Consider the following 21,051-nt stretch of genomic DNA (forward strand, 5'->3'; position numbering starts at 1 on the left):
TTAGTAACTTAAGTCATTTGTCTGGTGACAAAGGGAATGTCCTTCCATGGCATTAAGTCTGGGAAAATCTAGGCACAAGATGTATTTTCCTAGGCTTTCCTGGGACTGCAGGGTTGAAAGTGAGACTTAGATCACTGACTGGCTAAGAGGGGAGCACCCTTAATCCCAGCCTCTCTTGTTCCTTTGTCTCATGGATGCCTGGTCTCACAGAATAGCTCATCCATCCCAACTGCAGTGAACCCAAAAGGCTGGATTTATTCAAGACTCTGCTACTGCTTTTGATGAGACACTGTGTGGGTGTTTTTGGTGGCTTGATGATTTATCATTCATACTCACCAGTTGTGTCATTTCTTTGTCTTGTTCATATAATCTCTCCTTAGGGCCCGTCTTTGAGCTTTTCCTGGCACTTTATTAGTTTGAGTATAACCCAGTCAACCATTTTCCCAACGTATGGTAGTTTGGAAATATTCAGTTCAAATGGCTTTAACATGTCACAATTGATAAAATTCAAGACCACACTAGAGAGAAGGTTTCCTTCCAAAGTCTCGGTTTGCTATTAAAATTCTCTGTCCCAACAATTTTAGCAAGTTTGTGTTTTCTGGAATTAATTGGTATATCTTTATATTTTCCATTGTTTGTCTTAGTGAATGATTTCAGTCCATCATGGAATGATTAAATCTGGATGAAGGCTTATTTTAAAGTATACAGTACATGCAGCAGTAGAGAACTGTCACAGAAGACAAAAAGTTTCACCCAGGAGGCTGAAAGCACAGTAATTGTGTTCAACAGTCCTCAGAGGTTTTTTTTTTTTTATTGGAGTATAATTGCTTTACAGTGTTGTTAGTTTCTGCTATGCTCATGCTTAGTCACTCAGTTGTGTCTGACTCTTTGTGACCCATGGATTGTAGCCCACCAGGCTCCTCTGTCCATGGGATTGTCCAGGCAAGAATACTGGAGTGGCTTGCCATTTCCTTCTGTAGGGGATTTTCCCAACTCAGGGATTGAACCTGTGTCTCCTGCATTGACAGGTGGATTCTTCACCACTGAGCCACCTGGGAAGCCAGCTTATGCTGTTCAATGAAGTGAATCAGTTTATGTGTGTGTGTGTGTGTATATATATCCTCTCGGAGTGGGGGGTGGGAGGGAGATTCTCAGATCTTGACTCATGTCATTGATGAAATTATAAGATTTTCATATATTGTTATTAGAGAAAGAAATGGCAACCCACTCCAATATTCTTGCCTGGGAAATCCAAGGGACAGCCCTAACAGGCTATAGTCCATGGGGTCACTAAAGAGTCAGACACGTCTTAGGGACTAAATGGTAGAATAGGTTGTTATTCTTACTGTTCTTAAGGACTAGTAATTATGGTGTATATTTATATATTATATTATAGTAAATATTATGTTTAATATATATTATGTGTTTAATATATATTATATAATATCATTGGAAAAGACTCTGATGCTGGGAGGGATTGGGGGCAGGAGGAGAAGGGGACGACAGAGGATGAGATGGCTGGATGACATCACTGACTCGATGGACGTGAGTCTGAGTGAACTCCGGGAGTTGGTGATGGACAGGGAGGCCTGGTGTGCTGTGATTCACGGGGTCGCAAAGAGTCGGACATGACTGAGCGACTGAACTGAACTGATACTTAACATAAGTTATATTAATTAAATATATTATATTAAATGTTACTTATTTGGCTGCACTAGGTCTTGGTTGAGGCATGTGGGATCTTTAGTTGAGGCACACGGAATCTAGGTTCCTGACCAGGGACCTAACCCAGGCCCCTGCATTGGGAACTCGGAGTCTTAGCCACTGGACCACCAAGGAAGTCCTGGTAGCTGCACTTTTTAAATACTTTGATAAATTCCATCAGTGATGGCCTGTATGTCCTTATCCCGCTTGACTAGACAGACAGACAGGATCCCCTTTCTGCTGGAGGTCAGTGATTAGTTCTTTATGTGCCATGACTACAGTTTTGAAGAAAAAAATTAGCCTGGCATGGCATTTTTATGCCCCTTTCTAAGTTTAACTGGTTTCTTATTCCTTCGTTCTTGGTTGACTGTTAAAAGTCCGTTATTAATTTCCTTATCCTTTGTTTCTTTGCAGGATGACACCCCTGTCTTCACAGAATGTGATGATACATCATGGCCAGACCCAGGAATACGTGCTCAAGCCCACATACTTCACAGCCCAGAAGGTGGTTTCTGGAGAGCAGTCCACTGAAGGTTCGCTCCCTTTAAGATTCGGGCAGGATCACGTGCCAGCACCTTTTCAGTGTGAGTATGTCCTGTGAGTCATCTCTCTAAGTTACAGAGTCACGGTTTGGAAACACTTTGCTCTGTGTAGATGGCTTTAATGTGTCACAGAAGATAAAATTCGAGAATTGTTTTTCGAAAAACCCATGCTGGTTCCTAAAACAATCAGACAGCAAGACAGTTGCCTTCTTCAGAGGAAAGGCAGAAAAATCTGGAGTGAGCCACCTGTAAATATGTTTCTGCAAGGTGGTTCCATTTCCATAAGATACTTGCTCTAATTTTCTGTACAGTTGAACGGCTGACTTGTTTACATCGATAAACTATTTTCCTTGGTGAGTTAGCCAGGATTTGTTCCTTGTGAGATGTCTGCAGTGTCCTGAGTTACTCCGAGGTGCACCTACAGTGGGTATGTTTATGTTAGGAGGGCCACGTTTTTATTATACCAGTTAGACGGTGTGGCAGGTTTTCCCGAGTCTGTAAAGAGCTAGTGTATCAGTGGCCAGCGTGGTTAATATCTCACTGTGGGGGAAGTTCAGGGACGAGCCCTGGCGCAAAGGGTGGGGAATGGATGATTTGTGGTTTAGGTATTACAGAGTGTCTGCTGGCAGCATCTGGAGAAAATGTTCTTCAGTGAGGCGGCAGACCGTTCAAAGGGGAGAGTTGGATGCTCGTGCCTTCCAGCAGCTTCCTGCTCTGTCTCACGTTGACGGATGGCCTGCGCCATAAGCAATGAAAGGGAATGCCAGTTGTGAGGTTGAAAAGGACGGTCTTTCACCACCTAGGGTAGTGTGGAGAGCTGAGAGAATTCTTGCTACTGTTTGGCACTTCAGAAGACTGTGTTTCTACAGACTTGACTCCCAAGGCCCACCCCCACCTCCCAGGGTTGGTCAGTTAACAAAAAGAGTGGCTATTATAACGTGTGTACATTACACTTTTCATCTTTTGAGAAAACTGTGCTCTTGAGTTGAGGCTGGACCTCAGAGCAATGGTTTGAGGTGATTTCTTGGGGTAATGAGGGAAGAATGGAGAAATTGTATAGATCATCTCCATGCCCTTTAGGCAAGATAACTTCCAAGTTATATTTGCAAAACAATAGATGCATCCATCTTGTTTTTAAAGATCCTTTGATATCAGTGCTTGTAGATTGTTCTGTAGAGGTCTTCCTGAGTATATAATACTTTTCTAATCTCAATCTAAAAAATCAAAAAGAGCTACAATTTACTTTCTTGGAGCTTTAGGTAGATTGTATTTTGTAGAGGCTCTCCAAATTAGAATGTAATGGGAAGAGGTTTTGAAAACTTACTATCAAACTGATTAAAGAATTCTGAATTTCATGAAGATGTCAAGAAAATATGCTTTGAGAATCTCTGATATTAAGACTGGGGACCAGACTGTGGTTTGGGTTGGTTATTATTACTGAAATGAAAATTCACACTGTGTGTGTACATATATTTGTGTGAGTGTGTTTGTGTATGTTTTAAACTCTCAAACCTTTGTTGAACTATGTTTTGGGAGATGAAATTACATTTTAGGAGGATGTTGGAGATGAAATTACATTTTAGGAGAATGTGAACTATCCATAAATGTCCCACTGATCATGTTTTTAAATGTAGTTTCTCCATAGGGGGGAGCTAGTTAAGTAATTTAGACTGATCATGATCACTCTTGGGTTCTCTCTCAAACCCATCAAAAGTTGGTGTTTAAAAAGAGGCTAAGGAACTAAAACAGATGGGTATATAGAAGGGACCATGTGAGAGATGTGGCTATTTTCATTGGAGACCAGAGCTCTACTGAGAGCTGGAGGGCTAATCAAAGTTTTGAAAACAGATAACTTGGCAGGACTATTAAGGACACTAAAACACCAAGATTGAGTGAGAACAACAGTAGGAAGATTAAAACTAGAATCCAGGAGGTAAAAGCTGTGTCAGGAGAAGGACCTAAAGGTATTGTTGTCCTATATCCAGCTGTTCAGTAGGTACAGGGTTTGCCTCCCAGGCAAAAGGCAGAAGTGTTTAATCACTTCACTTTAATCTTTATAAAAGGGATCAAATGCAAACAGATTAGTTTATTATGCTGAAGGATTTGAAGGTCCAACAGAGAGTAGATAATTCTGACTCTGGAAAAATAGAAGGTGATACAATCAGGTGGGCATGCTGTATCTTGGGATGAAAATGAGGGGTTAGTGTGTTATAACAGTCCACTGGCAGTGCTTTTGAGAAGCAGAGAGGACTAGAGAAAACACTAAGAAGAACAAATGTTGTTTCCCCCTTTAAATGGGATATATATATATATATATGTATATATATGTATATATATGTATATATTTAAAATGTAGCCTACAGTAACTGGTGACCACTTGGTATAATATTGATAATTTATATACAAATGTTCATAGCAGCATTATTCATAATAGCCAAAGAGTGTGAACATTACCAAAATGTTCCTCAGCTGATAGTGGACAAACAAATGTACCACATCCTACAATCGGTTGTTCAGCCATTAAAAGGAATGTGACACATGCCGTAACAGTTGTTCAATAAGGATGTGAACCTAGAGCTCTAAGCATGGAGTAACTTAATCAGCTTATCATAGGAGGAGGCAGCAACCCTGCAGGAGCCAGTGAATAAAGATTTGCTGTTGCCATTTGATGAGGGAGAAGGGAGTTGGTCAGAATAGCAGGGAAATGTTGAGGGGGTATGTGATCAGTTTAGTAAAGCAAGATGTGTTTGAAGTGTTAAGTGAAGCACTCACCAGGTAGAGTAGCCTAGGCTGGGAAACACAGACTGTCAAGTTGCTAGGAGGAATCAATACTTTATTGGAGTCTTTTAAAGTTTTGATGATATAACTCACCATCCCTCTCCAGTGTCTGCATGTTGCTTTTCCTATTTTGATCTAATTCATTTACCAGTTTTCTGGGTCACTTCCTAGTAACTGTCCTTCCTGGGTTGAGTGTTCTCTGGTTACTGGATATCTCTAGTGATAAGTTAATAATAGTGTTTCTCTTTATTCATTGGTCTTATTAGAGCTTAATTTGCATGAGTATCATTTAGAGCAGAAGTCTGCAGACTTTTTCTTAAAGGACCTGATAATATTTTAGGCATTGGGAGCTGATATGCAAATTGAGGATGTTGTATATAAGTATCTGGGTTTCCTTGGTGGTTCAGTGGTAAAGAATCCCCCTGCCAAAGTAGGAGATGTGGGTTCCATCCCTGGATTGGGAAGAACCCCTAAGGAAGGAAATGGCAACCCACCCCAGTAGTCTTGCCTGGAAAATCCCATGGACAGAGGAACCTGGAGGGCTACATTCCATGGAGTCACAAAAGAATCAGATACAACCTAGAGCGACTAAACAACAACAATATAGGTACTTATGTAACTATTTAAAATGTAGACATTTAAAATTTAAAAATTCTTAGCTGGTAGGTTTTTGTTTTTTTTTAAAGTCAGATAGCTGGCTGGATTTGGCCCATGGACTGTAGTTTGCCAACTACCATGGGGAGTGACCATTTATGGCTAGAGAGTTTCTTTTGGGCTGATGGAAATGTTCTGGAATTAAATGATTATGATGGTTGCACAAACTGTGAATATGGTAAACCCATGTTATGTTAAAAATAACATGAAAATTCTTAGTTATTTGCAAGTAAATAAGTAATTATAAAAGCTTCAAGAAATGGAGGCCACTGGTTCTCTGAAAAGTGCTAAGAATGGTGTTGGGTAGAGGAGGTCTGCTTTTACCCATACCCATTTTTACCCATTTTTTGGTAATTTGTAGGACAGATTTGACTGTGTAAACCAAATTCTGTTGTGCTTGGTTTAGTAGAATTCATATTTTTAGTCTAGAGGGAGGAAAGTTGAAATGACATGATGATAACATTTAAAGATGATTTTATAAAAGCAGTTCAGATTATCTTAGTATCTACTGAAGTGCAAACCCAAGTATCTCACACTTAAAGAGATTAGTTTGATATAAAGCACTAGAAAAAGACCTTGAGGGTAAGGGTATTAAGTATTCACCCCAGACCATCTGCTTTTGTGCTTAAACACACACACACACACACACACACACACACACACACACACACACACACACATCATGGGATGCTTAATAATATTGAAACCAGAAAATAATATTTGTATTATGGTCAATGGTGGAAGGACATTTTTTTATCTCAGGGTTAATAATGGAGAGCTTCCTAGGGTAGAATGTGGAGTTACTTTTATAAAAGAGTGCTTTAGGATGAGGAGAAACATCCCTTTAGCTGGAATAATTCCCTAGACTATTAATTTGCAAATTATACAGAGTCCTTGAACTGGGAAATTGGGGAATCTCTGATTTAAATATTTACCTGCTCAACTTTTTTCCCTTCTTACCTCAGTTTAATATTTGGAAATTTTTAGAAATGTAGACTTTTTAAATCAGGTTTCTCATTGTTTATTCTAATTGTTTTCCTATCAAGATGCTCTTAGCTTTTAAAAAGGTTAATTATATTTTAAAGTTGTCTATTGAAATTAGACCTGGGTGTTCTTTGGAAGGAATGATGCTAAACCTGAAGCTCCAGTACTTTGGCCACCTCATGCGAAGAGCTGACTCATTGGAAAAGACTCTGATGCTGGGAGGGATTGGGGGCAGGAGGAGAAGGGGACGACAGAGGACGAGATGGCTGGATGGCATCACTGACTCGATGGACGTGAGTCTGGGTGAACTCCGGGAGTTGGTGATGGACAGGGAGGCCTGGCGTGCTGTGATTCATGGGGTTGCAAAGAGTTGGACGCGACTGAGCGACTGAATTGAACTGATTGAAATTTTACTTCAGATTCAGTGAAGTCAAAATCTTAAATTTCTGGAAAGGTCAATACCATCTTTTTATATACTGCCCAAAGTTTTAAAAACTGATACAAATCAGACTCTTAAAAGAGTTATTAATACCAGGTTATCTCCTAATGTGTTGAGGGACATGAGTGAGTGATTACTGGCATTGCAAATGTGATACTGTTCAATTATAAAAAGTTCAGGGAAGCCCGCTTTTAATTTTTACTTAAATTGTTAAACATAACCTTTCTGCTTAGGTAATCAGTGTTAGTGATGCAGGAAGTATGCATCAGCCCCATTAGGCCGCCTCTCACAGAAGAAAACCTTATCCTGCCTGCACTGGGACCCCCAGGAAACATCTTAGCTCTGGATCCTGTGGTCTGTGCTGACCCCTCCCAGTCTTTGCAACAAGCGAGTCAGCCTAGCTTCTGTCCCCGTCAGTCATGGGCTGACTGGAATTCCTGTCTCCCCCTTGTGAAGATAGGGCAGCCCCCCTCAGCAGGTCTGAGAGGCGGGCAGAGTCCAGTGGGCCACTTTGCTGCCCAGGTCCCTGCAGCCCAGTTCTTGCCAGACTGCCATCCGTGTTTCCATACTGTGAACAGCACAGTCCCTCTGGGCACATGGGCTTCCTCTTTTAGCAAAACTATGGTTGGATGTGCTAGCATTAGCTGTCGGGCTATGTTCGCACTACCACCAAGAAGCTTAAGACTTGAACGTATCTCAGGATTTGGTGACAAGTGTTGTATCTCCCCTGGAGAAAAAGTTCCTGTGTCTGCAGTCAAGATTTTCTGTAGTTGCAGACTGATAGAGCGAAGATGTTACCATTAAAATTGCCTCTTCCCGGTTGTCCTGAGAGAAGAGAGTAGTTCTGCAGAAGGTTAGAGGAGAACATCCAAGAATTTTGCTTTAGCAAAACAAATCTGAAGTTTAAAGGATAGGCAGGCAGTATTTGGCCTGGACGGTTGTGCCTGTGCCAGCCATTTCAAGACAGTGGCAGGAATATTCATTAAAGGCTCTGGATACCCAATGCCAGTTGCAGAATCTTCACAGGGAGGGAGTCAGTGGTGAAGTTCAGAGCACCCACTGTAGATGGGAGTTGGCTTTAGAGTAAGGAAGACCCAATTCATCCTCCATGCATTGGGCCTTTGCAAAAAAAAGGGGAGAAGCCGTAGAGTGGCAGCTAGATGAAGGCAAATAGTAAGTACAGATGAGAAGCTTTGGAAGCAGATTCTTAAGTACAGGATGAATTTGCAGTGTGGGAGACCTCTGGAGGAGGAACAGTTTGAAAATGTGAGTGAAGAAGAATCCGGTCCTGAGAACCACCCTCACCTCATCTGGGTGTTGAAGGTTAGGATACAAACCATAGGAAGATCATCCTATTGGATGGATGGGATGATCTCCCTGGTGAAGGGAGAAAAGAGAAGGAGAAATCCAGGGTGCTGGCAGTCCCAGGTCTCTGAGATGCCCTCTCTGATAGATCCTGTTTGGATGGGAGCCCCACCAGGGCAAAGCTTTGCAGATGGACAAAGTGGGCACTTTGGAGAGAGGAGAGTTCTGTAGATGTACTTTCTTCAGTGCTTGAAAGTCCTGGTCTCCTGGAAACCAGCTTTAGCTTGTCATGTGCGGCTTAGTGTGTCTCGAGGGAATAGCCCCATACCAGTCCAGCCAGCGCTAAGTGACAGTGGAAGTTGTTCCAGCCAGAAATGACCTCACATGAAGCTGACTAGCTTACATGAAACAAACTAACGAGCAATTTCGCACTCAAAAGGGATATTAAGATACCTGCTGCCTTGAAGAAGAAGGAAGGATGGTGAAACTGTGTGCTTTTCCCCTTGTAAAATCAACAAGTTCCTGAAGCTACTTGGTCACCCACATAGTCTGTGTGGAAATCGAGAACCTTGAGCCAGTTTCCCAGCCATGTGGCAGTGTGGATCTTAGCACTGAGATGGCCAGAAGAAAATCACCCAGTCTTCAATAATCCTGGTAATATCCTTGTTGGCCTAAAAGCCTAGACAGCAAAGCCTCAGCACACTGGGTGTAAAAAGTGCTTGAGGAAGCAGGCAGGTGCATGCGAGTGAGTTGATGTCCTTAAGAATTCAGATTCCATTAAAGGGCTGAGTATTGCCTGTTGTAGAAGCAGTTTCATGTGTGGTCTTGCTGTGGCCACTGTGTCTCCGTTGAGGGGCGAGGGTGCGTGGTTTGTTTCATCCAGGAGTTGTTTGGTCACATCTTAGTCCGGGAAGGTATGTGAGCATGAGCTTCTTGCTGCCTGATTACTCACGCACAGTTTAAGAGAGCGGGTGGTGGTAGACACAGATTGATTATAAACACTGCCAAGAGGCTTATCCAGCAATATGAAAACAGTGGAGGAAAACCTAGAGTGAGAGGATTATGTAACCTAAATTCCCCAGTGGGTAGCCTTCCGTGCCAGAGAAACAGGCTCTTTAATCCCAAAGGGCCCAAGATTTCATAACAAATAAACCGATCCAAGGATATTGCTGGGTGTTGAGACTGAGTTCAAGATATTGAGAAACACTGTGTGGCTCCAGAATATTCTGTGACCAAACTGTGATATTCTAAGGAAAAATAAGACACAGGAATTTACGGTTTGCCTGAGGCAAACTACAAAGCAGCATTTTGGGAGGAGAAAAGTTGCATTTGAAAAAAGCTGGTGCCTACTCAGCCTTAGGATTTATTTACCAGAAACCCAGGGCTTGCCTTGATTTTTCTTCTAAATGGGAAAATAATCTGCTATAAAATTAATCATCATTAGAGTTGAATGATATTTTTGATACAAGAATACTGTTCATGAGATGTTATATTAATAAAAGGAATTAAAGTAGAACGCTTTGTCTTCTTGGGGGTCAGTCTCCTTATAGAAAGGCCCTCTTAGCATTGAAATGATGGCCTTCTGGTGAATCTGTACCCACTTTGTGGAGGTAAAGAACTCAGGACCTTTTTGGGTGTGTTTTTATATGACATTTGTTAAAGAAGTTTTTGCGTTGTAATTTTCTGTGATTTTAGTTGGGCATTAACTTTCAGTCTTGACTTAGTATTAGCCTCTTGTGAAATTGAAATGTACCTAAGCTAAAAGCCAGCTGCCCTCATTCTCCCTTGCTCTTCTCAAGCAAAGGTAGTAGAACTTAATACATAGCCGAAGTAGGAGGAAAACCCTTTTCTCTAAGAGGTAACTGCAACATGGTTGTATAAGTAATTCTTCTGGCAGGCAAGTTTTCAGTGATGAGATGTGTGTGTGTATGTGTGTGTGTATACACAAACAGACAAATATATTCAATCAAATATATAAATGTATATTATTTAAACTTTTACTTTTTGCAGCTTCTTACATTATCTATATATATCTATATAGCAAGTACCCATTAAAAAAATATCTCTTGTAGCCCTAACTCTGCTTCACATGTTTCTCCCAGGGTCCTTGGTGGCTCAGTCAGTAAAGAATCTGCCTACAATGCAGGAGACCCAGGTTGGATCCCTGGGTCAGGATGATCCCCTGGAGAAGGGAATGGCTATCTGCTTTAGTATTCTTACCTGGAGAATCCCATGGACAGAGGAGCCTGGCAAGCACCAGTCCATGGGTCACAAACAGTTGGACACAACTGAGCGGCTGTCACTTTTCACTTTTCAAGTGTCCATTAAAAAAAATTCTTGTAGCCCTATCTGTGTTTCACAAGTTTCTCTCAAGGTACCAGTTTAACTAAATGAAAACATCTTAAGTAGGCAGTGTTTGGTCTTGGGAAAAACATCATAGTTACTTTAAAAAATCCCTGTATATAAAAAATCTGTATCCTAGAAACAGATTGGAAAGCTTTGCTGAAAGCAAGCAAGCAAGCTAACATCCACAGGACTGGTGAGAGGGTGTTGGTCGTGGTTCTGGTCTACGGCCACTGGGCTTCTTGTGTGGGATTGAGCCGTGTCCCTTAATGACGTCCAGAACCACATGCAGTAGACAGCTGCCGCTGCTTGTTTTAACGATCACCATTTAACAGCTACAGGTGCACCTCATGATCGCAGCCGCCTGCCTCAGAGCCAGCAGAAACCAGAGTGCTTCCTCCCACGTGGTTCAGCTGACATTCCACAGCAGGCTGCTGAAGGGGCCTCTGCTTTGGTTTTCAGCGTTACAGAGTAGTCTTCCCCCAAACAAAATCTTTTAATTTTATCTTCTCCCTCTGTGATTCAGTTAGGTAGTTATTTTCTTGCCCTGAGACTTTTTTCCCTTTGTTTTTGTTTGACTGTAAATATTTAATGAAAATGGACAACTGTTTAAGCGTGCTTTGGTTTGTTTTTATAGCATGAGAAGGAGGTACATATATTTCTGTTAATGCCCTCCTGACCTTTTAAACTTTTTTTCCATGACATTTTATTCATCCTAGAATGAATAAAAATATACATCTTATTTATTTCTTATATTCTTGAGTCCTCCCTCTTGCTGTAGCTTCCCAGTGGGTCTAGTGGACCTTCCCACCCCTTGACTTTGGTCTTGGCCTTGTGACTTGCTTTGACCAATGAGTGTGGGTAAAATGTTAGGGAGCCAGTGAGAGGCCTGGTGTGGTTCCACTCTTTGTTAATGAGAAAGACATATATCTGGTCTGCTGATGCACTGTCTCCTTTAATGTCTACCTCTTAATTTAGGTGACCTTATCAGCAGGGCAGAAGACTTAATTTTTGAAATAATCTGGACAAGTCAGTTAGTCCAGCAGAGTAGACAATACTGTTTTAATCATATAGGATATATATAGATGAACAAAAGTTAATATGTTCATTTTCTTGCTTCATTTTCTTGACTTCATTTTCTTGCCAGAGTGGATTAGAAAACTGAAAGGTGTTTAAGTCACGAAAAGTGATCTGAGCTGATGAGCTGCCTTAGAAGGTATCTTGGCAGAAGAGCTTCCCCCAGCAGGGATGATATCGATGAAATGAATCAGAATCTCTCTTAAGGTATATGTAAGGTAGAGCTAAGCAGTACACGATTGTAACAAAAGTGTAACACCACATAGAAGCAGAAGCAGCCGGAGAGAAACTTTATATTACATTAATGTTGGGTAGAAGAAGTTCATCAGCCTTTTCGGAAAGGACGCAACATATAATGGGTGCTAAAAGTGGCGTGGATTCTCACCGTCTGTACAGTTACTGAAATACGCCTGTCTCCGTGAGTGCTGGCTGTTCCTGGATCTTCCTGGGGCTTGTCCCCCTTACTGCCGCACACAGCTGTGCTGTAGCATTCCATCACTTGGGATAATCCCACAGAGTTGTGTACTTCCCTGGTGGCTCAGATGGTAAGGAATCTGCCTGCAATGCAGGAGACCTAGGTTCAGTCCCTGGGTCAGGAAGATTTCTTGGAGAAGGGAATGGCAGCCCACTCCAGTATGCTTGCCTGGAGAACTCCATGGACAGAGAATGGTGTGCTACAGTCCACGGGGTTGCAAAGAGTTGGACAAGACCGAATGACTAACACACATGCACACACTGCATTGGGGGCAGAGACTGTACCTCTAACACTGCATGTCCTGACATCTCAGAGCATCAGATGTTGCTTTTTAGAGAAGGAAACACCAGCCGATTTCTATTTCTTCACTCTATTTTTTAGCTCTTTTTCCTGTCCACCCCCTTACTTCTAAGAAAACTTGGGGTGGGCTGGCAATGGACAGAGAAGTGGATGGGTCAGTTCCATCATTTCCTCAAGACTATTGAAACATGTAAAGAATTGTTTTGCCTGGCTTGGTTTCAGTAAGACCTGCTGTTTTACCACATTTATGTCTGAGCAGCCATTAGGATTTTTGGTTTCAGGATTCTTGCTCATATGGATTGGAGAATGTCCAGTTTAGAATTCGTTAGTGAGTGTGGATAGGAACACTTTCAGTAAGACTTCCAAAACCCCATTATACCTTTTATTCATTCATCACTGTTTTTGGTATGGGTTTGCAGGCAACCACAGTGCTTGGTGGGGAGTGTGTATAAATTCATATCAGATGCACTCTGCCATGTCTTGAACCTGGAAATACAGCAAAAGTAGATACCTTTTTAAAAAGGAGTTTTAAAAATACTCAGTGGAGAAAGTGATTCATAATGTTTCTTGTCAGGGATCCCAGTTTCCAAACCACACCTTAATATACCTCAGGAACATAAAAAATATATTTAAAAAACCTGCTCTTGGCATTGTAAGTTATATTCATGTCTCTAAAGGTCAGCTAATTAGGAAATTTGGACATAGGCTCATTTGTCTTCCCAAAAGACAATATGTGGATCGCATCCTATCTTTCTCCTTACCTATTTAGCACTTATTATTTGCCATCTACTGTACTAAGTGCTTCATATGCATTCATTCAGTGTATTACATTGTATCAATAGTATTCGTACATTATTTGACTATTTAAACCATCACCTTACATGTCACACATGAATTTGTTAGAAACCAGAAATATAGTGAGCTGAAATTTGCCAGAACAAATAGTGTTTCTTGAAAAGATTGCCACTTTAGCTCTTCGTGTAAGTCACTTTTGTTGCTGTTCAGTCGCCCAGTCATGCCTGACTCTTTGCTATCCCATGAACTGCAGCACGCCAGGCCTCCCTGTCTATCACCATCTCCCAGAGTTTGCCCAAGTTCATGTCCATTGCATTGTGATGCCATCCAGCCATCTCATCTTCTGACACCCTCTTCTCCTTCTGCCTTCAATGTTTCCCAGAATCAGGGACTTTTCCAGTGAGTCAGCTATTCAAATCAGATGACCAGAATACTGGAGCTTTAGCTTCAGCATCAGTCCTTCCAGTGAGTATTCAGTATTTCCTTTTAAGATTGACTGGTTTGGTCTCCTTGCTGTCTGAGGGACTCTCAGGAGTCTTCTCCAGCACCACAGTTTGAAGGCATCAATTCTTTGGTGCTCTGCCCTCTTTATGGTCCAGCTCTCACAACCGTACGTGACCACTGGGAAGACCACAGCCTTGACTATACGGACTTTTGTTGGCAGAGTGATGCTGTGTTTTCAACACACTGTCTAGGTTTTCATACTTTCCTACCAAGAAGCAATCGTCCTCTGATTTCATGTCTGCAGTCACCATCCATAGTGATTTTAGAGCCAAAGAAGAATAAATCTGTCATTGCTTCCACCTTTTCCCCTTCTATTTGCTATGAACTAATGGGCTGGATGCTATGATCTTAATTTTTAATTTTTTAATGTTTAGTTTTAAACTGGCTTTTTCACTCTCCTACTTCACCCACCTCAAGAGGTTCTTTTAGTTCCTCTTTGCTTTCTGCCATTAGAGTGGTATCATCTGCATATCTGAGGTAGTTGATGTTTCTCCCATCTATCTTGATTCCAGCTTGTAACTCATCCAGCCCAGCATTTCTCATGATGTGCTCTGCATATAAGTTAAATAAACAGGGTGACAGCAGACAGCCCTGTCATACTCCTTTCTCAGTCCTGAACCAATCCTCAATCCTGAACCAGTTGTTCTATACAGGGTTCTAACTGTTGCTTCTTGGCCCACTTACAGGATTCTCAGGAGACAAGTAAAATGGTCTGGTATTCCCATCTCTTTAAGAACTTTCCGTAGTTTGTTATGATCCACACAGTCAAAAGCTTTGGCATAGTCAGTGAAACAGAGGTAGATGTTTTTTTCTGGAATCCCTTTGCTTTCTCTATGATCCCAGCAAATGTTGGCAATTGATCTCTGGTTCCTCTGTCTTCTCTAAACCCTACTTGGACATCTGGAAGTTCTTGGTTCACATAATGCTGAAGCCTAGCATGGAAGACTTTAAGCATGACCTTACTAGCATGGGAGATGAGGTCAATTGTCCGGTGGTTTGAACATTCTTTAATACTGCCCTTCTTGGGAATTGGGATGCGATTGACCTTTTCCAGTCCTGTGGGGTCTGGGGTCTTCCAGATTTGTTGACATATTGAGTGCAAGACTTTGATGGCATCGTTTTTCAGAGTTTCCAGTAGCTCTACTGGAATTCCATCACATCCACCAGCTTAATTGACAACAGTGCTTCCTAAGCCCCACTTAACTTCACATTCCAGAATGTCTGACTCGGGGTGACTGACCACATGATTGTGGTTATCTGGTTCATTAAGATCTATTTTGTACAGTTCTTCCATGTATTCTTTCCATGTCTTCTTGATCTCTTCTGCTGCTTCTAGGGCTCTGCGATTTCTGTCCTTTATTGTACCCATCTTTGGGTGAAATGTTCCCTTGATGTTTCCAGTTTTCCTGAAGAGATCTCTAGTCTGTCCCTCTCTGTTTTTTTTCTCTGTTTTTATGCACGATTCATTGAAGAAAGCCTTCTTGTCTCTCCCTTGCTTTTGGCCTCTCTTCTTTCCTCAGCTATTTGTAAAGCCTCCTCAGATAACTACTTTGCCTTCCTGCTTTTCGTTTTCTTTGGGATGGTTTTGTTCGCTGCCTCCTGTACAGTTTTACAGACCTCCATCCATAGTTCTTCAGGTGCACTGCTTGCTAGATCTAATTTCTTGAATCTGTTTGTCACCTCCACTGCATATTCATAGGGGATTTGATTTAAGTCATACCTGGCTGGCATGTATGGATGTGAGAGCTGAACTATAAAGAAGGCTGAGTGCTGAAGAACTGATGCTTTTGAACTGTGGTATTGGAGAAGACTCTTGAGAGTCCCTTGGACTGCAAGGAGATCAAACCAGTCCATCCTAAAGGAGATCAGTCCTGGGTGTTCATTGGAAGGACTGATGTTGAAGCTGAAAGTCCTGTACTTTGGCCACCTGATGTGAAGAACTGACTCATTTGAAAAGACCCTGATGCTGGGAAAGATTGAGGGCAGAAGGAGAAGGAGACAACAGAGGATGAGATGGTTGGATGGCATCACCGACTCAATGGACATGGGCTTGGGTGGACTCCGGGAGTTGGTGATAGACAGGGAGGCCTGGCGCGCTGCAGTTCATGGGGCACAAAGAGTTGGACACGACTGAGCAACTGAACTGAACTGGATGGCCTAGTGGCTTCTCCTGCTTTCTTTAGTTTAAGCCTAAATATTGCTATGAGAAGCTGATGATCTGAGCCACGGTTAGCTCCAGGTCTTGTTTTTGCTGACTATATACAGTTTCTCCATCTTTGACTACAAAGAATATAATCAATTTGATTTTGGTATTGACCATTTGGTGATGTCCATGTATAAAGTCATCTCTTGTGTTGTTGGAAAAGGGTGTTTGCTATGACCAGTATATTCTCTTGGCAGAATTCAGTTAGCCTACATTACTTTTAGGTGAATCCAAAGTCAAAATTTGACTATATTTAAAAAATTTTCAACTTTCTTATATGTAGGACTTTAATGATGATGACACTTTTAAGAAATTACCTGGGGACTCAGCTGGTGGGCACCGTCCAACTCACAGGGTGGGGGTTGGATCCCTGTTCAGGGACCTACAGTCCCATATGCTGCTTCATCAAAAAACCAAAAACCACAACATAAACCACAAACAATATTGTAACAAATTTAGTAAAGACTTTACAAAAATTTAGAGCTCCTGTCTATTTTTTAAAATTAATTTTTGCCTGTGCTGTGTCTTTGTTGCTGTGTGTGGCTTTTCTCTAGTCGTGGTGAGTGGAACCTACTCTGTAGTTGAGATGCGTGGGGTTCTCACTGCAGAGGCTTCTCGTTGTGGAGAGCCCACGCTGCAGGTGTGTGGGCTCTAGTAGCTGAGGTGTGCAGGCTTAGTAGTTGTGGTGCTAGGGCTTAGTTGCCTGTGGCATGTGGAATCTTCCCAGGCCAGAGATCGAACCTGTGTTCCCTGCATTGGCAGCCAGATTCTTAACCACTGGACCACCAGGGAAGTCCTGGCAGGAAATTTTTTTTAACAAAAATAATCCATACACAAGATAACCCTTTCTAATCAGTGGGTTCCTACTGCTGTTTGAGATCCATTTGATACCTCTCAGACAAAGTGAAGCAATCAGATCTTACCTGAAAATTGTGTAGAGAGCAAAGTTGATAGAATTTTACTTTATTGTAGAGTTTTTAGTAATCATTATGATCATAAAAGCAAACATTTTGAGATGAAAATTTCCCATCTTTACAAGCTCTTGGGTGTTTTGCTCTATAATATATAATATCATGGGGAAAGTGTTGCTGGTCATTTGAGTTTTCCCACTAAGAGCTGACCGCATGTAATGATAACCTCTTGAATTTGCATATTTAACAGCTTATGAACCATATCCATACAAATTATTTCATATGGCCTCTGCCACAACCTTGTGTGGGTAGATGGGTTGAATGGCCTTATTGTGCATGTCTTTTTTCTACTCTTGTTTGAAAGATTTGGAGGGTGGAGCTAGTGAGGGGTTTCACTGTGTCCTGTCTTGCTGAACCTCTGTTAGTTTCTTGGTCAAATAAAAATTTTAACACTTACGCCATAAGACTATTGTAAGAATGAGCTGAGAGGAAGGGCACGACGCTGAATGTACCGCCAAATACATTGTGCTCCATTCTATGTTAATTTCCCTCCTTCATCCTATCCTTCCCTTATGTGCTCCATCTTGATTTTTCTCCTTCATTCCAAGTACTTAGTGTCATGTAATTTGCATAGTACTGCTCATTAAAAGTGTAAGAGAAGCATTGGGATTTTGAGGAAAGAATGGGGCTTGCACTGAACCCAGTTTCTATCATTTCCTAACAAAATGACTTTAGTCAAATTTCTGATGAATGTCTTTGTAGTTTCCTAGTCTGTGAAATGGCTATGAGTTTGTTACTTACATGGTTGTGGTGTGTATGTGAACTTTGTAGTTTAGTAAGTGCTCAGTAGGTTTCATGCTAACAAAGGTTCGTGTAGTCAAAACTGTGTTTTTTCCAGTGTCAGTATGGATATGAGAGTAGGGCAGTAAAGGAAGGCTGAGTGCCAAAGAACGAATGCTTTTGAACTGTGGTGTTGGAGAAGACTCTTGAGAGTCCCTTGGACTGCAAGGAGATGCAACCAGTCAATCCTAAAGGAAATGAACCCTGAATATTCATTGGAAGGACTGATGCTGGAGCTCCAGCACTTTGGCCACCTGATGTGAAGAGCCAACTCATTAGAAAAGACCCTGATGCTGGGAAAGATTGAAGGCAGGAGGAGAAGGGGGTGGCAGAGGATGAGATGGTTGGAGGCATCACTGACTCAATGCACAAGGGTTTGAGCAAGCTCTGGGAGATGGTGAAGGACACTGAAGCCTGGTGTGCTATAGTCCATGGGGTCGCAAAAAGTCGGACACGACTGAGCAACTGAACAACATGTTTCTTGAGTTCATCAATCATGCAGACAGTGCTCTGTACATTTAGAAAGGTCCATACATATTGTTTCTATGTTCTCAGATCTATGCAAAAGGAAAAGAAGAGAAGAAGGTATGTGTGTGTGTGTGGGTGTGGGTGTGTGTGTTTATATTACCTATTGGTGGGTAACAGATCATTCCAAACCTTAGTGGTTTAAAGCTACAAACATTATCTTATGGTTTCTGTGGGTTAGGAATTGATTGTCAACTTAGCTGATTGGTTCTGGCTCAGGTCCTTCTCTGGGAAATGCAGCAGTCATCTGAAGGCTTGTCTGAGGCTGGAAGATGTGCTGTCAGGATTGCTCAATCACATGGGGGTTGGCAGGAGGCTTGTTTTTTGTCCCATGGGGCTCTCTATAGACTCCTCGAGTGTTCTCACAGCCTGGGAGCTGGCTTCCCTCAGAATGAGTGATCCAAGAAAGAGAGCAAGACAGAAGCTGCAGTGCAGTGCCTTTTGTGATCTGGTCTCTGAAGTCACATACTGTCTCTTCAGCTTTATTCTGTTCTTCAGACATGAGTTGCTCAGACCAGTCCAGGCTCAAGGGGAGGGGAGTTGGACCTCATCTCTTGAAGGAAGACATAAAAAGAATTTGCAGACACATTTTAAAACTATCCATGTTCAACGGGAGAGGCATTATCTTGATGAGAGTCAAAAGGAAAAAGTTGAAAATGAGTAATCTAAAAAGAATTAGCTGACAGCTGAAAAACTTACGATGTGTAGTTGCACATCAGTAATTCATTTTTTATTGGCAACTAATCAGTTTTCAATTTTATTTATCACATGATACTAGAGCATAGTTAGATATACTATGACGACTTTGAGAAAAGGGATATTTAGGCTGAAATCTTGCCTAATGATGAGATATATTGAATTTGGCAGTAATCCCTTGGGGAGAGTAGCTGGGGCCATTTGATGGAGTCATTTAAAAACTGAGCCAGAGAGAAATTTGTGCTGGGGAAAGAAGAAATGACGGAATTGGTGTTCTGCAAGCTTGAATATCCCTGATTCTATAGTTCTAAATTACTTGAGAGATTTAAAAAATGCTAGTTTTCTTCTATATAACTAATTTCTTCAATAGTTTTTTTCTTTCAGTTGAATCCATCAAACTTTGGAGGAGTTTTGATAGTTAACAAAAATATTCATATGTTCAGCTTCCTTAGTACTTCTCAAATGGCATTCTAATATATAATATTTATTTGCAGTGGGTTCTCATTACCTACATAAAAGTGTTGCGATCTATCAGAGGCACATCAAGGTGTCTACTCCTGGCCTGGCAACTCCAGTGATTCAGAACGCGTGTCCAGGGTACAATAGGTTTTGACTTCCTTCTCTGCTGTGTCTTTTGACTTTTTCTTTCAAGCAAAGTTAGCTTTTGTAAAGTGTAGTGGGTCATTTTCTTCTTTGTGTCTGCCTTTAATATAAGAGGGAAATTTCCAAGTGTCCTTGTGGAAATAATAGAGCCTTGATGGCATTCAACTCCATTAATGTCTTGTGAATTCCAGGTATTAGTTACTTGAGTAAAAGTCACTTCTCTGCCCTTTCCATTGTCTTTCTTCCCCTGTCTTCCCAGCCTGAGTTCATTTCCTTCCCCTGTATTCTATCCCCTGTCACTCCCGTCTCGCCACGTACACTTTCCCATTCCCAAAAGGGGAGAATCACCAGGTGGGACGTATGTTAAAAATAGCAAAGGAGGATGAGAATACAAACTGTTTTCTTTGGCTTGATTGTGGCCAAGGGAAGGCTGGAGGAGAGAAACATACATAAATAGAAATGTGTGCAAAGAGCCAAGAAAAAGTCGAAGGTTGGAATGTTTGGTCGTGCCTAGTTTGATGAGAATCATGAACAGGGCTGAAAGAATGAAGGGTGGACAGAAAGGAGGAAAGGTTTTCTGGGGGCGGGGAGGGGAGAGGAATCTGCACGAGAAGGAAGCAGGTGTATGAGTGAGGATGGTGGGATGGTCCTGCCTGCCTGATGTCTTGGCTATTCGTGGTTGCTGAAGCTGAGATAGATCGAATGTGGATGGGAAGGAGTCTTCGTTTCCTTTGAAGGAGTTTGATTTTGTTGGGAATATATATTTTTTTAATAATTGCTTAGACTATGTGGAATCCTAATTCTCCAAGCAGATAGTAGATACCATTGGAGATTCTCAAGAGGAATGGCCCCCACTTGATAAGGCTTGTGAACAAGCCATGAAATTTGTTCCTTGATAAACATGCAGCCCAGTAGTTATGTATCCTTTTAGTCAGACTTGGTTCTCATGTGCAAAACAAGCAGATGTTATTTATGGAAATGGTGAGTGATAGACCGATAACAAATGCCCTCATTGACTTCTCTTTGGAAAAACAACAAATGTGGGGATAAATAAAACCTAATTCTGTTCTAAAATTAAGGGACAGAAAATTTGAATCATGTGAAGCGTTTCTAGCCCCCTGCTTCTGTAAGGAGCCCACACAAACTAGCCAGATCAAATGAGTGCTAGGGATGGAAGACAGGTAAGTGTTTACTGCCCTGCAGCTTGTCCTTTTGATTTGGGGACAGTGGAGAAGTCCTCCTAAGCCTCTTCTACTGCCTTGGTCAGTGTGGAATCTAGAGAGTCGTGCTGCTGTGAAGGCTGACGTAGGCTATTTGAGAGAAGTGGAGACTTTTCACATGATAAAGTGCATCTCTTCAATGGTATTTATCCC

General features: G+C 41.7%; 1 protein-coding gene across 5 annotated transcripts in view; it reads left to right on the forward strand.

Annotated features, from left to right (window-relative positions):
* LTBP1 (latent transforming growth factor beta binding protein 1) overlaps positions 1 to 21,051 on the forward strand; it is a 456,275-nt gene that overhangs the window by 154,420 nt on the left and 280,804 nt on the right. For all 5 annotated transcript variants that reach the window (XM_070798479.1, XM_070798478.1, XM_070798481.1 and 2 more), the window contains exon 4: positions 2,119 to 2,288. In XM_070798479.1, the coding sequence (XP_070654580.1) occupies positions 2,119 to 2,288 (170 nt within the window). The remainder of the gene's footprint in view (positions 1 to 2,118; positions 2,289 to 21,051) is intronic.

The sequence above is a fragment of the Bos indicus genome, chromosome 11 (assembly GCF_029378745.1).
Source record: "Bos indicus isolate NIAB-ARS_2022 breed Sahiwal x Tharparkar chromosome 11, NIAB-ARS_B.indTharparkar_mat_pri_1.0, whole genome shotgun sequence".
In the NCBI taxonomy this organism is placed as follows: Eukaryota; Metazoa; Chordata; class Mammalia; order Artiodactyla; family Bovidae; genus Bos; species Bos indicus.